The 26,476-nt window shown below is 35.9% G+C and overlaps 1 protein-coding gene across 1 annotated transcript in view; it reads right to left on the bottom strand.

The window, feature by feature from the left end:
• The window catches only part of RB1 (retinoblastoma 1), a 118,685-nt gene that overhangs the window by 3,107 nt on the left and 89,102 nt on the right, over positions 1–26,476 (bottom strand). Inside the window, exons 18-26 of the mRNA XM_010834047.1 lie at positions 13,051–13,169; positions 9,764–9,909; positions 8,155–8,300; positions 7,420–7,524; positions 6,833–6,946; positions 6,572–6,735; positions 4,272–4,302; positions 1,534–1,676; positions 967–1,016 (exon numbers count right to left, since the gene is read on the bottom strand). Coding sequence (XP_010832349.1) covers positions 967–1,016; positions 1,534–1,676; positions 4,272–4,302; positions 6,572–6,735; positions 6,833–6,946; positions 7,420–7,524; positions 8,155–8,300; positions 9,764–9,909; positions 13,051–13,169 — 1,018 coding nt within the window. The remainder of the gene's footprint in view (positions 1–966; positions 1,017–1,533; positions 1,677–4,271; positions 4,303–6,571; positions 6,736–6,832; positions 6,947–7,419; positions 7,525–8,154; positions 8,301–9,763; positions 9,910–13,050; positions 13,170–26,476) is intronic.

Here is a 26,476-nt window from a genome sequence, read left to right as displayed (position 1 = left end):
AAAGCTATGGTTTTTCCAGTAGTCACGTATGGATGTGAGAGTTGGACCATAAAGAAAGCTGAGTGCCAAAGAATTTATGCTTTTGAACTGTAGTGTTGGAGAAGACTATTGAGAGTCCCTTGGACTGCAAGGAGATCCAACCAGTCCATCCTAAAGGAAATCAGTCCTGAATATTCACTGGAAGGATGGATGCTGAAGCTGAAACTGCAATACTTTGGCCACCTGATGTGAAGAACTGATTCACTGGGAAAGACCCTGATGCTGGGAAAGATTGAAGGTGGGAGGAGAAGGGGACGACAGAGGATGAGATGGTTGGATGGCATCACCGACTTGATGGACATGAGTTTGAGCAAGCTTCGGGAGTTGGTGCTGGACAGGGAAGCCTGGTGTGCTGCAGTCCATGGGGTCACAAAGAGTCAGACACGACTGAGTGACTGAACTGAACTAACATTCCAAACTGACATCAGTCTAACTTGGAAAATGATTTAGTATTCTTTATCAAAATTCTGATTTCTAGTAATGGAAAACTTTTGTTTGAAATCCAGTTCTAAAACTTGCAAATTAGGAAAATTCGGTAATAGCAGAATAAAAGATTATTCTTTAAGTAAGGGTGATGGTATTTATATATGCTAAGTTTCTAACACTCTCCCTATATCCAGCACTCAGAGAGTTCCTCATTATAGTTCTGCTATCCCAAAATATTTTCCAGCCACAGCCATCCGTAATGAAGATGTGGTTTCACTTCTTGGTCTTCCTGCTGCACAGTAGATGTTCGGATGGATGAAGATGACCTGAACTTTGCATCATACATTTAATCCACAGATACTTGTAAATAACATATTGTTGACTGAATTATATTTTAAATGCATAAAAGTCTGCTATTCTATCAATTTATCCTTATAATGAAAAGGCTTTTTGCAATGTAAACAATTGTTCATTTATTTACTTACTCAAATAAGTACTTACTCATTTCTGCCAGTTTCTGTTGAAATTTGGATTCCCCTGGGAGATGTTTACTGCAGATTTAAAAATTCAAAATATTTCATATGTATATGTATAAATGAAAAACTCAAATTTCCAAAAACTTTGGCAATTTCAATGACTATTTATGCTCTTACTTTAGTAAATAGCTTTTATTGTCAAAGGATTATAAATCAAACATCTAAAATACAAATGTCATAAATTTATGAGCCTAGATATTTTATCCGTGGTTCTTATAAAGTAGGGTAGCGTTTTTCAAGAGTGAGCATTTTAAAATCTAATGTTAATCAAAACTAACAAAATTCTATCCATGGCATTGTAAAGCCTGATTAGATTTGTAAACATCTGATATTTTCAATGAATTTCAGCAGATTTACGTGGTGCTTTTTTAACTTTGGGATGCAGTCACATCTTTTATTTTGAGCAAGCCTCATAATTTCCAAAATATTATTGGCATGAGAGAGACTGGCAGAAGCCAGGAGCAGAGCGGCCACTCTGGGTTCTCCCGACAACCAGCTCAGCTCTTGAGACACGTGCTAGCACTGTCCCTACCTTCCATCTGCTTCATCGGATCCTTCGATGTCAAAGCGCAGTTTTTTCAGTGGTTTAGGAGGATTGCTTCCTTCAGCACTTCTTTTGAGCACGCGGTCACTGTTACATACCATTTGATTTATTTTCTGGAACTTCTCTGAAGTCTACAAATTATGGAATTCTTTATTTTAGATCATTTTGTAGTTAGCAACCCCAAATTGTAGGTTTGAGGTGGGTCAAAAATCAGGCAAAGGTAATATCTGCATTTAACTTCCTGCTTTTTTGGACCAAACGGGAGATACGAAAAATGTTAAAATCAGACTAACCGCACCTAACTCTGTCCCAATAAATACCTGCTCTTCTGTCCTGTGTCTTCCCAACAACTCTGACTACTACTTCAAAAGTCCTGGTTCCTCATTTTCAGAACTTACTCAATCACAAAACCAGGGCTATTTCTCAGAAGCATGCAAAGCTGGAAGAGCTTTCTGGAACCTTTTTTTTTTTTTTTTAAGCACAGCATAACTGGAGCAAATGTTACAAGAATTCAATAAGAGATGTCTAGTGAAGAATAATTTTGGACTCACTTTATGAATATCATGCTGACAAGTCACACAGCTTCATCACTGATGTAGTATTTGTTGATATTCCTAACTCTTAAAGGTTTAAAATAAAATATTAAATATCTGAAAAAATCAAAGTATTTGAGTCCTTCCAAGTACTATTAGAGATAATTTGATTTATATATCTCCTGAGGAAGAATCCTTTCACAGTAAAGAAAACTTTGGTAAAAAATGCTGAAGAGGGCACAATACCTTATTTTATCCAAAGGACAAACATATGGAAAAACTGTGTCTTATCTATTTCAGAACGAGACTGAGGTGATTATCTCAGTGATGTGTATTAACATGCTTATTTGGATTCTAGCATGAAATCAGACTTTCCAATAGCAGTTAAATCTGATTTGACTGATTTGACACTGAGGATTAGCTTTGCTAATTATGCAAAGCTAATTTTCATTAGCTAATTTACCAAAAATTAAATGAACTAAGTTTCTAAAAATTAAATACAAAACCAGATTTTGATGGAAAATATATTTAGAGGGCATGTATAATATGATAGAAATGAAATTCTGTACACCTATTAAATGGATTTCCAGTTATCAGCTTTAAAATATGGAAGTATGTATAACATTCTTTCAGCTCTTTCAGAGTTTATGGCAAGCAAAACAGTTTGAAGACCACTACTCTATACTTGACTTCCCTGGTGGCTCAGATGGTAAAGCATCTGCCTACAATGCAGGAGACCTGGGTTTGATCCCTGGGTCACGAAGATCGCCTGGAGAAGGAAATGGCAACCCACTCCAGTACTCTTGCCTGGAAAATCCCAAGTCAGACACAACTGAGCGACTTCACTTTCTTTCTTTCCACTCTATACTTAATCTGGATCCAATCCTATTTATGTGGTCCACATCGCCTTTGTGAAGCCTGACAGCTGTAGCCTGTGTTTAGCTAAATGTCATCGCATTTACTATTTTGTAACACACATGTTAATATTTGGTCTCATAGTATACAACATGTATCTCTCTCTAGTTATTTCATTGGAGGGGCAGTGTGTAGGCAGAGGCTAGAATGGCCTTCAATAATTGTCTCCTTGAATGTGGGGCTGGACATAGTGTTGTCCTGCTTCTGACAAAATAATGCAGCAAAAGTGATGGCAAGTCACTTCCAATATGACAAAAAGACTGACTTCAATTTTGCTTATCTCCCTCTTCCCCTCCCCTCCTCTCTGTTGTGAGAAGCCACTCGAGGGAGAAACCCGGGTGTCAAGGAACTGATGTTGGCTTGAGCCAACAGCCATCGAGGATCAGCCAACAACCATACGAGGGAGTCTAAGTGAGAAAGGTGGTCCTCCAGGTGAACCTGGAGATAACTGCAGATCCAGCTGACATGCTGACTGCAGCCTCGTACAGACAGACCCTGGACCCGCTGAGCCAGGCCTGCTCAATGACCCACAAGGAATGAGATTAAAAAAGGTTTAAGTGCCTAAGTCTGGGGGTGGTTTGTTACGCAGCAATAAATAACAAACATAGGTGGGAGTGGTGGGGTGAAACATTCAGTATGCTCACTGAATATGGACTGTGAATTACTGACCGTAAGGAAAGGCCAGCTAAAGTAGTGGGCTCCCAGACTAGAATAACCATTTCCAAGCTTAACTTCCCCCTGGATTCCACTGCAACAAAGACCACCACATAGCCTGTCACTTACACTGGGGCATGTAACCAATTCCTAATCAATTTACCAGGGAAGAATATCCTAGAAGTTGGAGAAGAAGGAAAAGCAAAAGTGTATATATGTACAGAAAGAGACCAGTAGGCACTGGCTGGTGACAAGTGGGCGCGGTGACTACATTTTGGAGTATTTTAAATCATACTCCCAATTAGTGAAATTCAAAGCTGTTTTCTAAAACATTCCTTTGAGACTGTATAATGCACATATATATTTGTATGTATATACATTAATGTATACACACATATAAGCTCAAAGATGTTTAGAAAGCAGTTTTGAAATACACCAATTATAAATATGATTTAAAATTAGACCTGATTTGAAAATAAATCTGATATATATCTTCTAAATTTTATGCAACATGCTTGAATAAGGTACTTGAATAGTAGCATTTATAAATTCAATTACAGAAAATTTCAAATTCTTTTTTAATTATGGTATCATGCTATAGTAATTCACAGAAAAAATACTCACCCCAAATGATTCACCGATTGATACTAAGATTCTGTCAAGTTAATATAAAATACAAATTAGTAATGCAAATCATATATAGCTATGCAGAGATGAACATACACAAGTTATTCTGAACTCACAGGAAGACCAAATCAAAGGTTTCTTCTACCCCTAGAACCACTGACGAATTATACTCACTAAAGGCTAATTTTGGTAGTGCTAGTCTAGTTACACAATAAGCTCGTTCCTTAGATTTTTAAAGCAAGAACTGCATGTCTACAAGAATATATTTTGCCATTGCTCACAAGGAAAGAGGGTAAAAGAAAATTTTAAGTTTACTCATACTTAATTCTTCATAAATCAATGAGTAAGGACATAATTCAAATTCATTTCACATTTTCTCATTAAAAATTCAAGTTGTACGACCCAGAGGGATGGTGTGGGGAGGGAGGAGGGAGGAGGGTTCAGGGTGGGGAGCACATGTGTGCCTGTGATGGATTCATTTTGATGTTTGGTGAAACTAATACAATTGTGTAAAGTTTAAAAATTAAAATACAATTAAAAAAAAAATTCAAGTTGTATTTGTAAAACTGTATAAGTGATAACCTGAGTTCTGTTTAGGAACTACACTGATATATGGTAAAGGCTATTTAACATGTGGGCTTCCCAGGCGTCTCAGTGACCAAGAATCCGTCTGCCAGTGCAGGAGACGCGGGTTCGATCCCTGGGTTGGGAAGATCTTCTGGAGAAGGAAAGGGCAATCCACTATAGTATACTTGTCTGGGAAATCCCATGGACAGAGGAGCCTGGTGAGCTACAGTCCACGGAGTCACAAAACAGTCAGACATGACTTAGCAACTAAAGCAACATTTAACACATATCCTCGAATCAGAAATCTCTTTTAGTTTGTCCCTGTTTGAATCATATAATTTATGCACTTGATAATAAAGCTGAAGAACAACATTAGCCTGATATGACAAAGATTTGATCATATGCACATGGAATCAATAGATATACGGATTTTATTGTTCTCCAATTCTTTGATAAGTAGCCATAGTTCTATATGATTTACCAAAATATGGTGAATACGGAGAGTGTTAAGATGCTCTCTTAATAGCTGATCAGGATTTTCAGAATGTGACTTTTTTGCTAAACAATTCCAACCCAGAAGTGAATTAACTAAGATCAGCAAGGAGCTATCATTATCAGCATAATATGGGTTAATTATCATCATTAGAAATTTACCTACGTATACATTTTCCTGTAGCAATGTATAAATTAGACATGGTGTGCACCTCAGCAGCTTAGAATGTAAATTGTAGATATTAGTACATAGATACTCAACCATAAAAACACCAAATATATAGAAAATAACACAGGGGCACACAAGAGCATTGATATCATTTGCCAGTTATTTTCTACTTTTTCTTTTACTGTACAGTTTGAAATTTTTATGAGTGTGCATTGCTTATATAAGTAAACACACTACACTTATGTTTTCATAGGATTACTATATCCCCTTCTCCTTGTCTGTTTTTCTTGCCCATTAAGTGCAACTATATGGGCTAACAATTTCTGAGATGAGACTACATTAACTTTACTAATTAATCTGCCTCCACTATTCAAATAAAGTCCGTTTCAAATAGCCCATGATAGCATATAATAAGTCAGCTGAAGTACCTCAAAGCCAGAGAGCACCCAGTGTTGACTGCAGAAGATAACATAATGATTTGTAGGTGCACAGAGCCTTTCATCTAAGAATTTAAAACAGCTTCACACTCATCATTTACCTGAGCCACAGCAACCTTCTGAAGCAGAGACCTGCCAAGGCAATACAAGGAGGCCGCGGGCAGAAGTAGGGATGGGCTTCTAAAGATTTCATTTACCATCATCTACATTTACTCAGTCATCTACATTTTCATAAGCAAGATGAACAGATGCACAGAAAGAGTTCACAGGACATTCAATAAATTCTAGAATAAAAATTCTTAACAAAACGAATCTACTTTGTTTAGCAGGGTAGCTACTTAAAAAACTCTGAGAGTGATCTGAAACTTAGGATCAAACTAGTACTCAGATTGTTTACAAAAGACCCAAGAAGCCAGGAAAGTTGATGACTAAATTTGCAAACTCATCTAAGTAAACAGATGATCTCACCCCCAAAACCCCCGATTTTTATTTTTTATCATATCACTTACTATAAATTAGGAAATTAGGGACTAGCTTGTAGTAAATGAAGAAAGCTTTATGGTTTTATGCTTGGATTAAAAAAAAACAAACCCTCTCATTCTTTACCGCTTTCCTAAAAAGAAAACACAAACCTTGATCTTGGAGTCATTTTTGTTGGTGTCGGCAGACCTTCTGAAATTTTATATGGATTCTTTAGGGGTGATATATAGATGTTCCCCCCAGGAATCCGTAAAGGTGAACTAGAAAACTTGTAAGGACTTCGAGGAATGTGAGGAATCGGTGACAAGGTAGGGGGCTACAGCAAAAACAAAAGCAGGAGGTTACTTAACACTTTAGTGAGATCCACTGCTTTATAAGCAGATTTGCCCAAATAAAGGATGCCTTCAACATACCCTGGTGGAAGCGTACTGCAAAATATTTGTTTTCAGTCTCTGCATGAAGACCGAATTATAGAATACGATAATGGAATCATACTCCTCTTCTCTGATCAAAACACGTTTGAATGTCTGAGGAAGAAGAGCAAAAATACTTGTTAAATGAATTTGGGAATTTATCTCTTTAGAGTTTCTATTTTAATAGTTCATGATACTTTTTAACAGTAAAAAGACACATTATTTTATAGGAAAAAACAATCTAAAGAAGCCATTTTAGGCTTGGGTTATAGCTATTCCACTGGAAGTGAAAAGTCAAACATATATACTGTATGTGTTTTATATATATATATAAAAGTTTATTACAAATCTTCTGCTTACTGGCACAATACAGTGTTCCCTATTTATTTTATAATATGAATTTGAATATTAAATTGTTAGCTTCCCAATTACATTTTAACTACAAATAATTAATAATATGAAAATAAAAAGTAGATATGTAAATTTATACAAATCAGTCAGAACATATGGTACAATTAATGACTAAAGTTATCCATATTATAGATATGGATATATTTTGAAAATTCTTATCATGGAAAATTACCTACCTCCTGAACAGCATGAGGAAGATCTTTGTATGCTGTGACAATGATTTTGAATTTAAGGTCTATATTCTTCACTTTGCATATGCCATACATAGAACACATCATAATCTAGTAAATAAATGTGATACAAAAACAGGGTTTTGTTACACGGTTGTGCTCAGAGAACGAGATGGTTGGATGGCATCACTGACTCAATGGATATGATGAGTTTGAGTGAACTCTGGGAGTTGGTGATGGACAGGGAGGCCTGGCGTGCTGCAGTCCATGGGGTCGCAAAGAGTCAGATACGACTGAGCGACTGAACTGAACTGTGCTCTGAAACACACTGCTATCTTTTAGTTAAAAAAAAAAAAAACGAAATTTAATCTCCTACAGAATTATCTTTTCCTATCCTGAGTTCATTTGGCACTGTTTTAGATCAACTATTCTTATGTCTCATGCTTTTTCCACACTAAATGAATTCTAGTTTACAACAACACAGAAAACGCCTATGATAAAGTTTCTTCAGTGGTTTCTGCAACAAGAACTTTCATGTCATTAAATAAGTAAATACTGAAATATTCTCAAACTCTAAAGTTCTCATTTGTAAAAAATACAGCAAAAATATAAAGGGTAGCCAGTAAGCAAATATATGTTAACTAAATTGATGCAGCTTCTCATTTGAATCCAAACTTTTCTTAAGAAATCAGTACATAGCTAACAAGTAAGCAGGAGAAGAGAAGTGCATAATTTCCTTACCTGGTCCAAATGCCTGTCTCTCATGAGTTCATACTCATTTTGCAGTGTGTGCTGGAAAAGGGTCCAGATGATATGCTCTAGTTCTGGGTGGTCAGACAGAAGGCGTGCACACAGGGTGTTCAGTCGAAGATATGCTAGTCGATACACTGGAAAAATAAGGGGAATTAATCATATTTACTCTTAATTTTGTGTCACAGGTAGATATTTTCAAAATATTAAACTGTTATAACGAAATGCTGTTAAATAGCATTTAACATTAACTTCATTTCTCCCACTATTTTCCTTATGATTTCTAGTCTTAGGATTGTCCTACATACATAGAAGGCAAAACAATACTTTGCTGAAAATACTATTCAGCAAAAATAATTATTTTGCTGAATTATTATAGCATAAAGTTGAGGCAGAGGTGAAAATTAGAGGAAGAAAGATCCTAAGATATTGTGAAATTAGACAACCCAAATACAGTTTGTTTCAGTTTCACTGGTAATCATGCATTACAGATGTTGAATATTCTATCAATATTCAAGAGAGTAATTATTTTTAAAAATAAGAGAATTTCCAAACTCCCTTAATTTTTTCAATCCTGAAAACAAAAAACAAATAGTGTATTTTTCTATAAAAATGCTAGACTTGTAGATTACTTAAATGGTAATATGACTGTGATATTAAACATATTGAGCGAGTTTATCTAAAAATACTACTGGCACACAGGTTGGAGAAAAGTAATCCACAAAATTGAATTTTCCTCCATCTGGTTTAAATGCACCTGTCAAAGACTTGCATAAAGTAATCAGAATTTTTTAGTTAATAATTTATCCCACTGGTCTTCAACTTTGGCTTACCTCATACTTGCACTGCGGACTTGTTAAAACAAGGATTTTTTCCTCATCCTACTAGAGTCTCTGATTGAGTAGTTCTAGCCCTGGGGCTCAAACAAAAATTCTCCTTTCTGCAACTTATCAAGTGAGGTGGATTCTGCTGGTTGGGGACCACACTTTGGAACCACTGCTCTAATTTAAGGACTTATAACACGCCTATAAAGCTCAGTATATTCACTTTATTCAAGTCAGAAATAAGATTTATCACAGAGGAATCTGGCCTTCTACTTTTCTTCTAAGAGTTTCAAGTGGGTGTGCCCTTGTGTGTACATGCACCGACACCCAAATGACCTCCCCACCCTGTCACACACACAATCAGAAAATGCTGTACAACCTGGTCACCAGGAAAGGCATCTGCATTAGGCCACAGCCCATTGTATAATCTCAACTTACACACCTCAACAGAAGAAGTAATGTTAGGGGCAAATATTTCCAAGCATAAATTTGAAAGCGTAACAGTAAGCAGCAAGAATAACAACATCTGACACTTTTTGAGTGCTTACTATGTGCTAGACACTCTTGGGAGCATTTTATGTATTCATTCATTTAATTATCTCAAAACCCAAATAAGGTAGGTTGTTATTATTTCCATCTTACGGATGAGGAAACTGAGGCATAGAGCTTTTAAAGTGACTTGCCCAAAGTCATACCTAGTAAGCCGAAGAGCCAAGATTTGAATCCAATCAGCCTCGTTCCAGAGTCCACGCTCATGAAAGTAATCATCTACTAACCTTTTTTGTAGAAGAGTGAAAGGGAGGTAGATTTCAATGGCTTCTGAGTCTGGAAGGCTGAGGTTGCTTGTGCCTCTGAATTTGGAGTAGAATTTACACGTGGAGTTGGCCCTTTTTTCTTTGGGGATCTTACAGGAGAAAGATACCTAGATATATTCAAAGTAAAAGTCTTCATGTGAAGTTTTCTCAGAATCTCTCTCTTTCACAGATACACAAACACACACAGCTGTACACAGGCATCCAAACACATTTTGTCTATTTAATCTACTGTTTTACACCAAAGTCCTATTTAAATACAAGTTGGAAAAGAGAGCTTAAGAGGAAAAGCTTAAGGCTTGTTATCAAAAGCTTGTTATCAAAGGCTTGTTGTTATCATTTCTAACCCTATTTTCATAAACGGCCTTTCCTAGAAATTACTGCCTTATTGAAAAAATAGCTATATATGTTTATATGTTCAATTTTAATAATTAAAGTGAAATTGAGATAATAAAAATGACTCCAGCTTAAAAGAACAAGCCATTGATATTAAAATATCAATTTCTCTGATTCTTCTCTTAAAAATGTTTCACTGATAACTACGGTTCATTTACATAAGACTGAAGTTACATACACATACATCTTCCTAAATTATATAGTATAGAATTATATGAATTAATATTCAGGTAACATTAACAAGGCAGGTTTACACCCATATACTAGACATGTAAGGCATAAATTGAGACGGAGATATGAGTACATATGAACTCTCAGTTTCTGACCTATCACTGCTCTGTGTTGCCCTTTATTTCAGGGGACAGTCCAGGTCTACCTTCTGTTTTAGTATCAGACAGTAAAAAAATCCACCTGCAGTGTGGGAGACCTGGGTTCGACTCCTGGGTTGGGAAGATACCCTGGAGAAGGGCATGGCAACCCACTCCAGTATTCTTGCCTGGAGAACCCCATGGACAGAGGAGTCTGGCAGGCTACAGTCCATGGGGTCGCAAAGAGTCAGACATGACTGAGTGACTCAGTACAGCTGAGAAATAATTCTGAGCAGGAAGTAGGATTTGTACCTTACTATGGATGTTTCTACTACATGTAATATATTAACTAGAACACTAGAAAAAGGGAACCAGTATCATGATTTTATAAGTACCAGGGTCTAATCTATCACCCTTGAATTTCCCTTCAATTCACTAGCAATACTGTAGACTGACTTAACTTGGGTAGAAGTTAGTCTCCCTCGAAATCCAGGTGAAAATATTACCTGCTGGATAATAGGTAATAACTATAACCTAATCAGGATAATACTTACTTCACTTCCTGAATCTCAGACTTAAGAAGGCCAAAGTGGAGCTCTTCATTTCTCCATGTTTCCAATCTCAAGAAATGGCTCCGTATTACAACCAGTTTTTTAAGTCAAAAACTTAGGAGATATTTTAAATTTTTTCCTTTTCCCAATCTTCAAACTCAATGGAAAAGAAAGTTCTCCCTCTAGAAACATACCCCAGATATTTTCCATTTCTTTGTATCTCTACTGACATATCTTAGACTAACTCATTTATTTACATCTCTCATTTGGGCTATTGAAATTGTCTCCAAACTGGGTCTTTCTATTTTCTTCCTTGCCCTGTTCTTTTCTCTCCTCCTACCCCGTCTGTACTTCAAATGGCAGCCAAAAAGTGGCCCTTTAAAAATACAAATTATAGCAAGCTGCCCCTCTGCTTAAAACCTTAATGTTTTTCCACAGCTTTTTAAAATCTGAACTCCTCTCTGTGAGCCTCCTCTCTGATGAGACTCTACAAGATCTAGCCGCAGTCTGCCTTTCCAGCCTCATCTTGCATTGCTCTCCTCTTGTTTGCTTTGGGATTTCTTTCTGTTCCTAAGACCAGGTAAGTGTGATCACCCAGGGACACTGCACTCACTGTTTGCTCTGCCTGGAATGCATACCATACAGATTTTGGCAGGCCAGCATCTGTTTGTTCTTGAAGTCTCAGGTCAAACATCATTTCAATAGAGAAAGCTTCCCTAAACATTCTATCACTTTCTCAGCTCCTCTCTTTCACATCATTCTGTGTTTTTCCATTACAGAACTTATTACACTCTAAGATCACCTTACATATTAGTTTCCTTGTTCACTGTTCCTTGCCTTTCTTCGGAATGTAAGCTCTGTGAAGGGAAGGACCTAATCCATCTTACTTGCCTTTGTATTCCCAGTGCCTAAAACGCTTCCTGGCACCCAACAGTCAACTGCTTATTGAATTAAAGAAAAAGATAAGGCTTGACATATTTATATTAACGTATGACCTAGCAAGCTAAGTTATACATGAAGGCAGAGGTTCCACACACTAGAAATACTCTGGATACAAATTAGCATGGAAATGGCACCTCTGGAAAACAGCCCCTGCACTCATCACAGAGCTTTGTAATGTCAATTCTTACACAGAACAACAGAAACATAACATTACACACATTCCTGTGAAAGGCAGTGTAGCTGGAATGTTTCAGAGCATGGGCTTTGGGGTCAGACCGCTTGGATCTGATTTCTGTTGGCTTTGGGTAAGTTACCTTATTTCTCTAATTCCTTTTTCATAGACAATGAAGGCTGCTACAGTGTCTATTGCCTTACAGGGCTGTTTGGTAATTCTCCAGCACTGAGTGGGCCCTCAATAAAGGTTAGTGATTGCATTCTTCTTCTAGCATGTCATCAGGCACTCATCAACCATTTTAGTCTTCTGTTTGCACTGCATACTCCCTATGCCCATCCCATGGTGGTTTTAGTCGCTCAGTTGTGTCCAACTGTTTGCGACCCCATGGACTGTAGCTACCAGACTCCTCTGTCCATGGGGTTTCCCAGACACGAATACTGGAGTGGGCTGCCAGTTCCTTCTGCAGGGGATCTTCCCAGCCCATCCTATGCTGCATTACAAAGGCACTGAGCTGCACTTGTGAAAAATGTTTCCTGCTCTCCCGGCTGTTGTACTTTGAGGTTCATGCTCTTTCTGTCTCCTCCGTCCTCTCCCTTCTCTCTGGTTTCCATGTTGAAATCCTGGTCTACATCTGAGGACTATCTAAATTGTCATCCCTGCATGAAAACTGTCCTCATGACACTAAACTGGAGTGATTTCAGTAGCACTCTGTACCTCTGTATATGACCTTTATTTGGGTCTTGTATCTTATATTCCTGATTCTTGAAAGCAGGAACGTCTTATGCAAAATTCTATTCCCTGCAGCTTTTGCATAACAGCTTGTATCACACTATGCTCAGAATCCTTTTGTGAGCTGGATGGACAACAGATTTCACTCACATATCTGCTGCAGTGTGATTATTCTGGAGAGGAAGGTTGAGAGTACAGGCAGGTTCAAAGTGATCAACTGGTCCTTCTCGGTCCTTTGCTTGTTTAATAAGATCAAATAAAGGTGAATCCTACATGAAACAAGATGACATTAAAATAACACTGGTAAGCGTGACCTTCTTATATATGTATCAAAATCATAATGTTTGACATGGTGAGCATTATTAATATAGTCGTAATTGACAACGGCAATTCTGAAGTCAGAATAAGGTTCTTGTTTCCATTTTGAAAATGATTGCCAATTTTTGTACTATGCACAAAATAAATTAGGAATATGTATAACTTAAAATGCTTATATTAGAAAAGAAATTAAAAGTTAGAGAAAGAGATACAGAAAAGACCCAAAGAAAGTAGAAGGAAGAAAATAATAGAGATATGAGCAGGAGTTAATGAAACTGAAAACAAAGATAAAATACACGGTCTGATAGACAAAGCTAATAACTGCTTCTTTGAAAGAACTAATAAAATTAAACAAACCTCCAATCATACTGAGAAAGGAAGAGACAGATAAATAATATTAGGAACAAAAATGGGGCCACCATTACAAAGATCAGAAAGATAATAGGGGACAGTTATAAATAATTTTATGTCAATAAACTGGAAAATGTAGACCAAGTGGAAAATTCCACAAAAATAAAAATTAACAGAACTCAATAAGAAATAAACCTCAATAATCCTATAAAATATTAAAGAATTTGAAACAGTAATTAAAAATCTACCCACAAAGAAACGGCAACCCACTCCGGTACCCTTGCCTGGAAAATCCCATAGATGGAGGAGCCCGGTAGGCTACAGTCCATGGGGTCGTAAAGAGTCGGACACGACTGAGCGACTTCACTTCACTTCACTTCCATAAAGAAAACATTCAAGTACCTCTGGTTTTACCAGTAAATTCTACCAAACATTCAAGGAATAGATAATTCCACTTTTACTTCAACTCTTCTGAGGATGGAAAAAGTAAGAACATTCTCTGATTTTTGAGGCTAGTACAACACTGATACTAAAAACTGTCAAGGATATTACAAAAAGAAAAACTATAGCCCATTCTCACTCATAAACAGAGATATAAAAATTCTAAAATTAGCAATCCAAATCAGCAGTGTTAAAAACAGAGTATGTCATTTACCAAGATGAGTTTATCCAGGTTGCAAGATTAGTTCAATGTTAGAAAATCTATAATGCAATTCACCTTACTAATAAATCTAAGGGGAAAAATATTGTCAAAATCAATGCAGAAAAAGCTCTCATTTTAAACCCCATTTATTATGTTAAAAAAGAAGAAAAGTTTTAATAAATCAGGAACAGAAGGGCACTCCTAATTTGATAAATGACATCTACAAATAAACAAAAACCCCACAGCAAACATCACGTGTAATGGTGAAACATTAAAAGCATTCCCCTTAAAAAATTGGAGGTAAGAGAAGGATGTCCCATTATCAGGCTTTCTATTCAGTATTATACTTGAGGTTCCAGTCAGTTCAAAAGACAAAGAAAAGAAATTAAAGATCAAAAGACCAGGAAGGAAAAAAGAACAAAAATACCATTATTCACAAATGATTTATGTCAATAAGGTGGCTCAGTGGTAAAGAATCTGCCTGCCACTGCAGGAGATGCGGGTTCAATCCCTGGGCCAGGAAGATCCCCTGGAGGAGGAAACGGCAACCCACTCTAGTGTTCTTGCCTGGAGAATCCCATGGACAGAGGAACCTGGCAGGCTACAGTCCATGGGGTCAGGAAAGAGTTGGATACAACAAAGAAAACTCAAAAGGATCTACAGAGAAATTATTAGAATGAAAGAGATTAGCAAGGTCTCAGTACTGCTATAAAACCAATACAAAATATATTTCCATATATCAAGCAAGAAGTTTAAAACACATAATTTAAAAATCATTTATAAAAATGTAAGACCAGAAGTAAGAGCCATTAAAATAACTGATTCAAAAATTGTAACTTTTTGGAGGTGACACCTTGCAAGACCATAAAACCTGGGGACATACTTATTTCACTCTTTTAGTGCTTGAACTAAGAAAGAAAGGAAAGCAGACAAATTGCCAAGATGATAGGTTTATATAAAAAGGAAAAGTGGTGCATCTGTAAATAAAAATACAAAACACTGTAGAATGTAGATTTTGTGAAAATATGAAGATGTCTATTCAATAAAATGTGTTTGAAAAATTAGCTAACAATTTGAAAAAAAAGGCTATTATACTTTCACAATTATAAAAATTCAATTACATTAAAAAACAAAATTTAAGTATTAGAAATACAAAAGAATATCTTTATAACTTTTTTTTTAATCTTTTTTCACCTTTATTGAAGTATAATTGACAACAACCATATATATTTAAGGTGTACTATGTGATGGTTTCATAGAAACACACATTGTGAAATAATCACCACAATCAAGCTAGTTAGCATTCATTACCTCACAGAGTTACCTTTTGTTCTCTTTGCATCCCTTCCTCTCCTTTATAACTTCTTGATAAGGAAGGGCCTTTCTAGGTTTGACCAAAACCCAGAAGTCGTAAAGAAAAACACAAAACAACCCGACTACATAAAGCCTGAAAACCTCTGTGTGACTAAAACAGCAATAAACTAAGTTAAACAAAATCTTCAAAAAGTAAACAACACTGATTTATTCTAATTGTACTAATTCCTATTGTCAAGTCATTCTTTATATTCATTAGGGGCACTCTGAAGTGCAGTCTCAATAATGGCTTTCAGCGGAGTAAAGCAAGGCTAACAATGAAAACCAGCTAATGCATGCATGCCATAGTCAGTGTTCTACATTTTCTAGTCATTGATGAACTGAACATCTTTTCATACGGGATGAATCTACATATATTCAGCAGGAGTGGCCTTATCCCATTCTTTTCTCAAACAAAGACCTTTCAGAAGACCTTGAGACTTACAGAGATATGCAGGTAAACTTGAGCCTTTAATAGGACATAGGTATGTGGCTGATGGGCATTTTACTTTCTCTTCCAATATGGTTTAAACCCATAGATGGTTTACCTGGTTGAATTATCACAATAGGATTATACCAAAGTGAATTCTTCTTCTAAGAAGTGCCATTCTACTCACCAACAGTCTTCATGTTTCACCCAAGTATCACTTTTATTACTCCATCTCTCCCAGCCCGACTGACACAGAGGTATACAGAGAATGAAGTATGCCATGAGAATAATAATAAGTACAGCGCAATGCACAGAAGCACAGACTCTGGAGTCACACCACAGGTGTTCAAGTCTTGACCATGTACTGGCTGCCTGACCTTGGAGAGAGTCGCTTGACCTTGTTATGATTCACTTTTCTATACTGTAAAGTGGAGATACTAATGACAATAATGCCTAGTTATCATGCATCCATCCACCCACTGTTTGCCATACGTCTGCTCTGTAACAGGTGCTATATTAGGAAGTAGGAACATAACAGTAAGCAATCCTCCAGATGTCAGCTACTGATAGGGTCACTTCAGAAACCTCTGTCCTCTTCCGCCTTACTCAACATGTTCATCTGAAATAAACTTTAATCATCGTCTACCACAAAAACTTCCCACTCCTATCCACTTTTCCCCATATCATTATCACTTATATACAGTTGTCCAAAGCAAAAAGAAATCACCTATTCTTTCTCTCACTCTCCACTGGAATCCAGTCCACGGAAGTTATATTGGCTCAAACTTCAAAATATATCCCAAGTCTAACTTCTTCTCCAGGTGGGACTTTTAGAGAGTTCTTAAAATCCCAGTGCCAAGCATATAGTGGACACTCAATAAATATTTCTAGAATGTTATATGACAAAACCCTATCATGGGTTTAATTAAATACAGCAAAGCATAAAGATGAAAGTGGATGATAGGATTTGCTTTCTAATTGATAACTAAATATCAACTGTAGCAGCTGGCTTCCAAGATAACCCCATTAATTCCTCCCACTGGGTATTTATACCCTTGTACACTTGTACACTGTACCTGGGTTAGTCTGTGTGGTCCATGGCATATAGCAGAAGTGATGGCATGCCAGGTCTGAGATTAGCTTATGAAAAACCTGCAGTTTCTATCTTAGGTTCTCTCTCACGGATCTCCTCGTGCTCTAGGGGAAAGCAGCTGCCATGGACCAAGCAACCGTATAGGGAAGTCTACGTGGCAAACAAATGAAGCCTCTGACCAACAACAAATAAAGGAATGAGGGCTACTAATAACCATGTGAGTGAACTTGGGGGTGGATTCTCCAACTCCAGGAAAGACCAAACCCGATGGCAGGCTTGGTTGATAACTTGAACAACTCTCCTGAAAGAACTGGAGCCAAAACTACATAGATAAACCACTCCCAGATTCCTGACTTTCAGAAATTATGTGCGAAGTAAATCATTAGTTCTTTTATTAAACTGTTAAGCTGTGGGATAATTTCTTACACAGCAATGGATAACTAATACAGAATCTGACTTTTTTAATCTAAAGAAAATATTTAATGGAATATTTAACTTTTGAAAATTTATGTATTTGTATCTATAGCACTGCTTGCATTCAGGATTCAGAAGTTTACTCTTGGGTTTCAGGTAAGCTGTTTTATGTCACTGCTAACCTACTTAAATTAACTCTTAGCATAATCACTCTCTGGACATTTCACTCCATTTTGCCACTTAATCATGTGAAGGAAACCAGATTCTCCCTGTCAGCAATATTAGTATAAATCCCACTTAATAAGTAATATGGATAGAAAAAGTAGAAGTTGTAAGTCTATTCTACCTGATCTTTCATATTAACATACATCTAAAGCAAGAGTGAACGTCTCCAGAGAGTAAAGGACTTCAAGGCTATCAGGTCAAGGTATTCTTAAAAGAGATTCTGATTATCTAAGTAAGTACAAGGTCTCCAGTGCTAGTAGAAAAGTTAACAATAGGGGAAGTGGAAGACAGGAATTGCTATTGTTTTCTGGGCATTTTAAGAAATATTATTGGCCCTACATTACAGGAAATGTTTTTGTACTATCCTAAGCCAAATCATTATAAGACCATTTTACCTTGCAAAAGGAAATTAGAATACAAAACACAAAATTGTGGGCAGGCCTTGACCTGACAGTTCTTTCCCATTTAACTTCACTACTTCTTTAACACTGATATTTTTCAGGATTCTTCTGCTAATATATATGCTGGCTGAGCCATGATCATGAGTTTAGTTCTATCTCTGCTTACTCCTAAATCTATTAATACATTTCTGACTAAAACTACTCTTTCAAATTCCAGATCTAGTGCTTCCAACTAAACACCTCAGATGTCCGCACATATATGCGGCAAGTATCTCAAATGCCAACATGTTCAAATATTAACATGAACGTATTACCTTCACCACCAATCAGCTAAGACTTCTTCCATATCCTCTTTGGTTATCTGTTATCTATCACTTAATTACCCACAGAACAAGTCTTAGAATTACCCTCAGTGCCATCTCTGCACTTATCCTTTTGATTCATGTCAATTTTAACATATTTACACCTTCATATTTAAAGCTGGTTTCTTGTACATAGCAAAGGGCTGGGTCTTGTTTTTTATCCATTCTGAGAATCTGTGCCTTTTAATTGGAGTTTGGACTATTTACACTTAATGTAGTCATTGACGCGGTTAGTTTAAATTCTACATCTATTTGTCCCATTTGTTCTTTATTGCCTTTTGACAAATGTGCAAAAGCAAATCAATGGAAAAAGAATGAACTTTGACCTAAATCTCAAATTTGTAAAAATAAACTGGAAATGGATCATCTAAATATTAAATGTGAAGCTATAAAACTTTTAAAACATAGGGGAAAACCTTGGGGATCTAGGTTCTTAAGACTTGACAACAAAAACATGATCCACAAAATAAAAAACTGATAAACAGCACTTTCATCAAAATTTAAAATTTTTGCCTTGAGAAAGACCACACAAAGGGAAGAGTCTACAGAAACTTTGAGAAATTATTTATAAGCCACATATCCAACAAAAGACTAGAATCTAGAATATTTATATATTCTAGAACTCTCAGTGGTAAAAAACAAACAAACCAACCCACAATTCAATTAGAAAATGGGCAAAGACCTGAAGAGATACTTCACCAGAGAGAAAACACAGATCACAAGTAAACAGAAAAAGATATTCAACACTGTTAGCCATCATCCTGATGGGCAATGTAATTTATAATGTCAATGAGCTATCCTTACATGATCAGAATGGCTAAAAGAAAACTGAGACAATACCAAAAAATGGCAAGGATGCAAAGAAACTGGATCACCCATGTATTGTTGATGGTAATTCAAAATGGTACAACTGTTCTGGAAAATATCTGGGAGTCCATACAACACAATAATTACATGACTTTGCAACTGCACTCTTTGAGTATTTATCCAAAACAGTGAAAACTCATATGTTTATATAAAACCTGTACACAAAAGTTTATGGCAGCCTTACTTGTAATAGTCAAAAACTAGAATCAGCCCAGATATTCTCTAATATGTGTACAGTTAAAGAAACTGCAGTACATTCATACTATGAAATATTAGCAATAAAAAAGTATGAACTATTGATATATACAATATCTTAAATGAATCTCCAGAGACTCTGGCTGAGAAGATAATCCTATTTGATTTCATTTATATAACATTTTGAAATGAGAAAAATTTTAGACATAAAGGACAAATTAATAATGGCCAGGGGTTAGGGCAGGTATAGTCAGGCTAGAGAAATATGAATATAGTTCCTTGTGAGATGGAACTGTTCAGTTTCTTGTCTGTGAGGGTGATTATGTGAATCAGCACATCGTCCCCAGACAGGCTGCCAGGTAAACTCTTAGTTGAGGGCTTTATGGTAAGTGAAATAAGTCAGACAAAGACAAATACATCTTCCATATCAGGGGATGTGGAACCTGTGGATATAGACGGTTGATTGGGCTATGCCATTTTATATAAGGGACTTGAGCATCCACAGATTTTGGTATCTGCAGGAGTGCTGGAGCCAATCCCTTGCAGACAAGGGTCGACTCTACAGTAAAATCTCACTTATATGTGCAATAAAATCAAGAGCTCACAGACACAGAGAACAGACTGAGGGCTGCCAGAGCCAGGGGGTGGGCAAAAAGGGGGAAGGGGGTCAAAAAGTAAAAACTTCTAGTTATAAAATAGTCATGATAGAAGATACAGCAGGGTGAGTATAGTTAATAACACTGCAGTGAATATTTGACAGTTGCTAAAAGAGTAAATCTTAAAAGTTCTTATCACAAGAAAAAAATTCTAACTACATTTGGTGATGTGACTCACTGTGGTGACCACTTCACAATATATACAAATATTGGATCATTACGTTATACACCTGAAACTAATACACTGTGATAGGGCAACTGTATCTCAATTAAAAAACATTTTTTAACCTGGAAAATTATAAACAGCTGATTAGAATAGTAGAGTTATATCATCTGTTCACTTTTAAGCTTTTTCTGTTTCTCTTATTATTGCTAAGAACCTTAATAATATCTTTCCTACATTATAAATAAAAAATGTATTCCTAGAAAAACCTTAAACCTCACAGAATGATATCACATGTGTTTAGAAAGTAGCAGAGTTTAGTCAGAGAAAACTGAAGTCATGATTCCAGGTACAAGTAGGGATGGATAATGGTCATATGTCAGAAAATGACAGTAAGGCCAAGACTTGACTGTGAAGGACAGACATGGTAACCAGAATCTGAAGGTAGATTCAAACTTAGGGTACTATGTTATCAAGGAAAAAAAGACAAGGGGGATAGAACTACCTTTAAGATCCCAGATGCTCATTCAACCATACGTAGGATAATTAACAGAAGTCAAGAAAGCTAACCTAGTTGTGCCTACTTCAAAACATACCAACAAACAAAAGCACAATGTTAAAGTTGAGTCAAGCTTATTTAGTATCTTACTGAGGACTGCAGGCTGGAAGAGGTCACGGGGGAGGTCGGTATATATGTGCATTCGGTGAAGATGAATCTTGCAACCAAGCATCCATCTGGGTAGAAGGTTAATGGTGTCAGTGCTTTTCTAAGCACAGAAAGATGCAAGAATCCAGGTTCATAAAAAATTTCTCCTGAAAATGCCTATCAGAAGGCCTCTTCTGCCAGTTTTCCCAGAGCACATTCTGCCCTGAATTCCTTTCAGGGGGTGCTAAACTTCAGTGACTGCACTGACCAAGGACTTAATTCTTGCAGAAACTGCTAGCAAGAGACATTTTTTAGTTGGCATTTGTATCAACAAGTTAATACAGGTTGTCAAATGTCACTGCTTTATTGGAAAACTGAACTCAGCAGAAGAAAATTCAGTCCCTTGAGGTAACGGGGTACTAGCCAAAGCACGAAGAGAAAAAGATAAAATAACAACTGCACAGGGACACAGAAGTCAGGGTAGATCTGACTTGAAACTGAACTACTGACCTGGGGCTCTTTTGATAGTTAAGTCTCCTAGAAGCATTTAGCTTGAAGAACACTTTCAAGTAGCCACAACCAAAACAATACAAAGCTCCCAGTTTATGATGTGCCATGCCAAACAAAAATCAGAAGCAGACACACAGAATTTCGTCAAATTTAAACACTATCTAGAGATTTCCAATTGCCATGAAAATCTTGGGGACAGGAACTTGGTGAGTAAAGTCATGGAAGATAAAGCTGGGAAATAGAGACTGAGGAGAGCTTTTTATAAGATTGTTTCTCTTAATTCTCCCTCCAACACAGCATTGTAAAGCAGTTATCTTCCAGTTAAAAATAAATTTTAAAAAGAGATTGTTTAATAGTTAAAGGGTAATTCTTTAAGACAGCTATGTGATTTATTCTTCACTTCTTTCAAGTGTTCCTTCAAATGCCCCCTCATCAATGAGCCCTTCCTAAAACTCTCTACATAGAACCTCCTTTTTCCTAATAAATGTAGTTTTTTTTTTTTTTCAGACAACTTATCACCATATGTCCTACCCTTCCTATAACTCTCTACTAGAACCTCCTTTTTCCTAATAAACGTAGGGGTTTTTTTTCCAGAGAACTTATTACCATATGTCTAACCATACAACTGTTTGCTTATTGACTGCCTGTATTCCCACAGTAAAATATAAGCCCAGGAATTCTCTTTCGTTTGCTGCTATACTCCTAACACCTAGAAGAGTTCTTGGCACACAGTTTGCACTCAGTAAATATCTGTTCCTGAATAAACAAATAAATACAGCATACCAGAGATAAAGATAGCATAACCAGGAAAAATAATTTAAATGTGCTTATCCTAGTTCCCTATCCATATAACCAGGACAACAATCCAGCAATCTTTCTCTTGTTTTGATCAGCCTGAAACAGTTTGTTCTTGTTTAACTGAAAACAACAACAAAACAAAAGGTTTGGCTTTAAAGGGGGCCCTTTTGTAGTCAGTCCTTCCGGTCTTTTGTTTGTAACCTTTCTGAGGCAGCACTGGTAACAGCTGGTATTGACAGGAAGTCCTCAAAATTTCCAAGAATGTGAAATCAGTTGATTAAAATGAACACACTGGCAAACCAATAAAAAGAAGTGACCATGAAAATTTTGTTCTGGGAATGGATTAGTAGTGGCTTAGAATCTTAGTGATTAATTCTTCCATATGCCTTTGCATTTAATATATGTTAAAGAGAAAAATCTTTTCCTTTGAATTTTGGCTTGGTTAGGCTAGGTTAAAAGCAAAACATCTACATTAATGCTTAAAGTCAAATGTATTTCTGCTTTTAAATGTATTTGCAATCATGTTCACAGTATTAGATCTTAAAAATACATCATTCGTTAAAAAAAGGAAAGAAAGAAATGAAATGTATATACTCATTGCCCTTCTAGGAATTTAGAATGAAACTAGTTATGAGGCATTCTTCAGAGAACTGAGGAGACAATCACTCAAATTATCTTCTGTGTTTTTGGTTGAGAAAGACATGACTATTCTAGTAAGACTACTGCTGTTTTTGTTGTTTTAGTCACTAAGTCACATCCAATTTTCTTGCAACCCCATGGACTACACTAAGACATTATTATCTGGCATGGCTCTAGTCATCAAGTCTTGAAATTTGAAACTTATTCAACTTTAAAGGCTAGCCTTCTCTAGACATCATCTGCTCTGGATGCCCTTTAACTGACTTGATTGACTCTCATCTCCATATTGTACAAAAGCTATTGTTATACTCTATATTACAAGTATTTCCTTGTTTTTTTTTTAACCTAATTCAGTTATATGAATATAGTTTAAAAGTGAGACACTTTAAGTATCGTGGAAGTAGAGAAGAGGAATTGATGAGATTGAAAGGCCTCACAGAAAAATGGGATAAAGTTTTAAGAGGGGCAGATGAAGGAATGGGGAGCAGGAAGATAGGAAAAAAGGAGGAAGGGAACAACTCAAGTGTTAACAGTGATAAACATGCTCACCCAAGTAAAGTCTTACACCACATTCTTGCTTCTCTTTACTTCATCTCTTTGCTTGAACCTGCTACAACCATCATTCTTATACACTTTTACTTTGTTATAAATCACCATCCATTAGCTTTTACATCTTTCTTCTAATCCCACCCATCCCTATAAGCTGGTTGCACCGTTTGAACTTGTGTAGATGACTCTTGCTCCAGTAAAGAGTAACATAAAGTGTTATGTGTCTGCAGTAATAACAGAAAGGTGAATCATTTTCAAATGATATCAATTATCACAAATTTAACAAATGTTCCTGTTAGGCTAAAATATTTTTTATATAAAACAAATATATTCTATCAACATACGTTATAAATGTTCTTTTTTCAAAGTGAGGAAGTTTTGCTTCTAAATCTAAATAGAAACTATCATGGAAAAATCTAAAATGAGAAAACTTTGGCTTTTTTCATAGGTGTAAATTTGAGATGGAAAAGGACCCTGAAGAATAACTTCTCATCAAGGCAAACATTTCTTGTATTCAAAATGAATAAAATAAATTTAGAATGTTTTTCTTACATTTAAAAACTTAACTGTCTCACACTCTCTTTTAAACTTGAATATATTTATTTCACATACTTTCTCATTCAATTTTTTGCATATATTTGGACTATCTTAATCTTCCAACAAATAATACATTTTCCCAGAACCAAAATTTGACATTGGGCGGTTTTCCCAAATTGAGAGTCAACAAGAAATGGCATACCTTCTACCATTAGATCATAATTTGAAGTGGTTCATGTGTAAAGATTCACAATGTATTTCTGAGATAAAGCAAATTTCTTTCTTTGACATCCGGGACTGTTTTCTTTCACTAAATGAAAACTATGCAATCTACTTTATTTTCCTTTTCTCCCTTGTGCCAAATGCAGCAGCTTCCCCTCACCTAGATTTTTCTGCCCTTCCCATTCTTCTCTTTCCCATGGTGTATTATTTTTTATTCTTTTACTAATGTGTTCAAAAATTTATGTTTTAAGATTTTTATTTTTTGCTTTTGCAAACATTTATTGCATTCAAGAGGAATAATTTTTAGAATAATGGATATGACTAATATTCAGAATAATTTCTCTCACATTTCTCACATTTAAAAACTTTTAACTGTGCCACACCAACTCCCTTTTTAAACTTTTAAAATGTAGGTATAATTTACATAAAATAAAATCTTAAATATTTAGTTCTATCAGTTTTGACAGTTTTAAAATTATAACCTGCTTTAAGTCCTTTTTGGATGAAATGAAAGGTATAAATGAATAAATAATTAGTTGATTCATTCATAACTTGATCTACGACTATCTGGCAGGGTAAACTGGTAGGACTGGAAATAAGACAAGTAAGACACTACAACAACCATACAGATAAGAGCAGCGGGGTCAGTTTAAGAAGACAGCAGTGAGAATAAAGAAGGTACAAGATAAAACTGATATTACCATTAAGGCTAGAAATAACCAATATGAAAAAACAGAAAGGAAGAATAGCTGAGGAGCCCACTTTACACATTATTTGTTTATAGCGGTGTTCAAGAAAGCCTATTTTGAATCAGGCATGAAAAAGTAGAAGACCCCCTAGAGAAGGAAGGGGCAACCCACTCTAGAATTCTAGCCTGGGAAATCCCATAGACAGAGGAGCCTGGTGGGTTACAGTCCACAGGGTCACAAAAGAGTCAGATATGACTTAGCAACTAAACAACAACATTAAAAAGTCAGATTTCTTGCCTTCTCACAACCACAGTTATGGCAGAAATTTAGTCAAGAACTCAAAAGTTACTCAAATCCTTACAAGTTAACAGAATTCTCTCTCAAACTGATAACAAAAAAAAAATAGTTATACAACTAAAACACAACTATATCATTACTAGAGTGATAAATAATATATATACTTTGAAGGCTAGCTAGTTACTGACCTGACTTCTTCATAAAATAAAAATTTGAAAAGTGATGAGAAAAGTGAAAGGTAATGAGATTCATAAAATTTCAAATCAGCTCTTAAAAAACCCATATAAGAAACCAAGAGATTCCCAGATTTAACTTTGAGAAGTCTGTTGCTGTTCAGTTGCCCAGTTGTGTCCAGCTCTTTGCTACCCCACGGACGGCAGCACACCAGGCCTCCCTTCAGAAGCATACAGATCTCATAATAAACTGTTTGGTCTCCTAAGTCTGTCAAAACAAAAGCACCTATTAAATATACTCGAGTACTTAGACTTATTTAACTGCCTTTGTAAGTAGTTATTTCAAAATTTTCATATATTAATCTAAGGAATTTTAAAGTTGTCTAATTTCACTTTGATTCCTTAATTAGAAGTCAAATTAAATATTTTGAAACATCTAGCATTCAATGATCTTCCCATTCAAACAGTCATTCTGCTGTTGCTCTTCCTCAGTAGAAATAATTCTCAATAAATACCAGTTTATCAGTATAATTCATGCCTCAGTAAACATGTGAGTATCTACTAAGGGCCAAGCACTGTGTAAAACTTGGAAATACAAACATATACTAATATACTGATAATAACAGAAAGTTTAATTCAATGAATAGTGATCTATCCATTTTTAAGCAAATGAAACATGAAAAAACTACAAATGAACAGTTAACTAAATATTAAGTCAAGTGAATAACATCAGTATGTGGAAGAATATTCCAATGTCTCATTAGTTCATTTTATCGGACAATGCCATATTCAAAATGAAAGGAAAAGCAAACAAGATCAGGGCATATAACTGATTATATTTCATTATTTAACGATATACCTAAAAAGATTGTCAATTTGAAAGTAGATTACTGAGAAACTGTAACAGAAATTTTTCCCCAATGAGAATACAAACTTATTAACTACTCTCCTTATTGCTGTTCACTCTAAGTTTCCACCTGTCTTCTTTTATGAACACATACTGCCTCTCTTCCATACCAATGTGATACAAAGAAATTCAGCCTTC

Source organism: Bison bison, unplaced genomic scaffold, assembly GCF_000754665.1.
Source record: "Bison bison bison isolate TAMUID 2011002044 unplaced genomic scaffold, Bison_UMD1.0 scf7180017863994, whole genome shotgun sequence".
Lineage (NCBI taxonomy): Eukaryota > Metazoa > Chordata > Mammalia > Artiodactyla > Bovidae > Bison > Bison bison.
The sequence above is the reverse complement of the archived record's forward strand: the minus strand, read 5'-3'. Positions and strand labels throughout refer to the sequence as shown.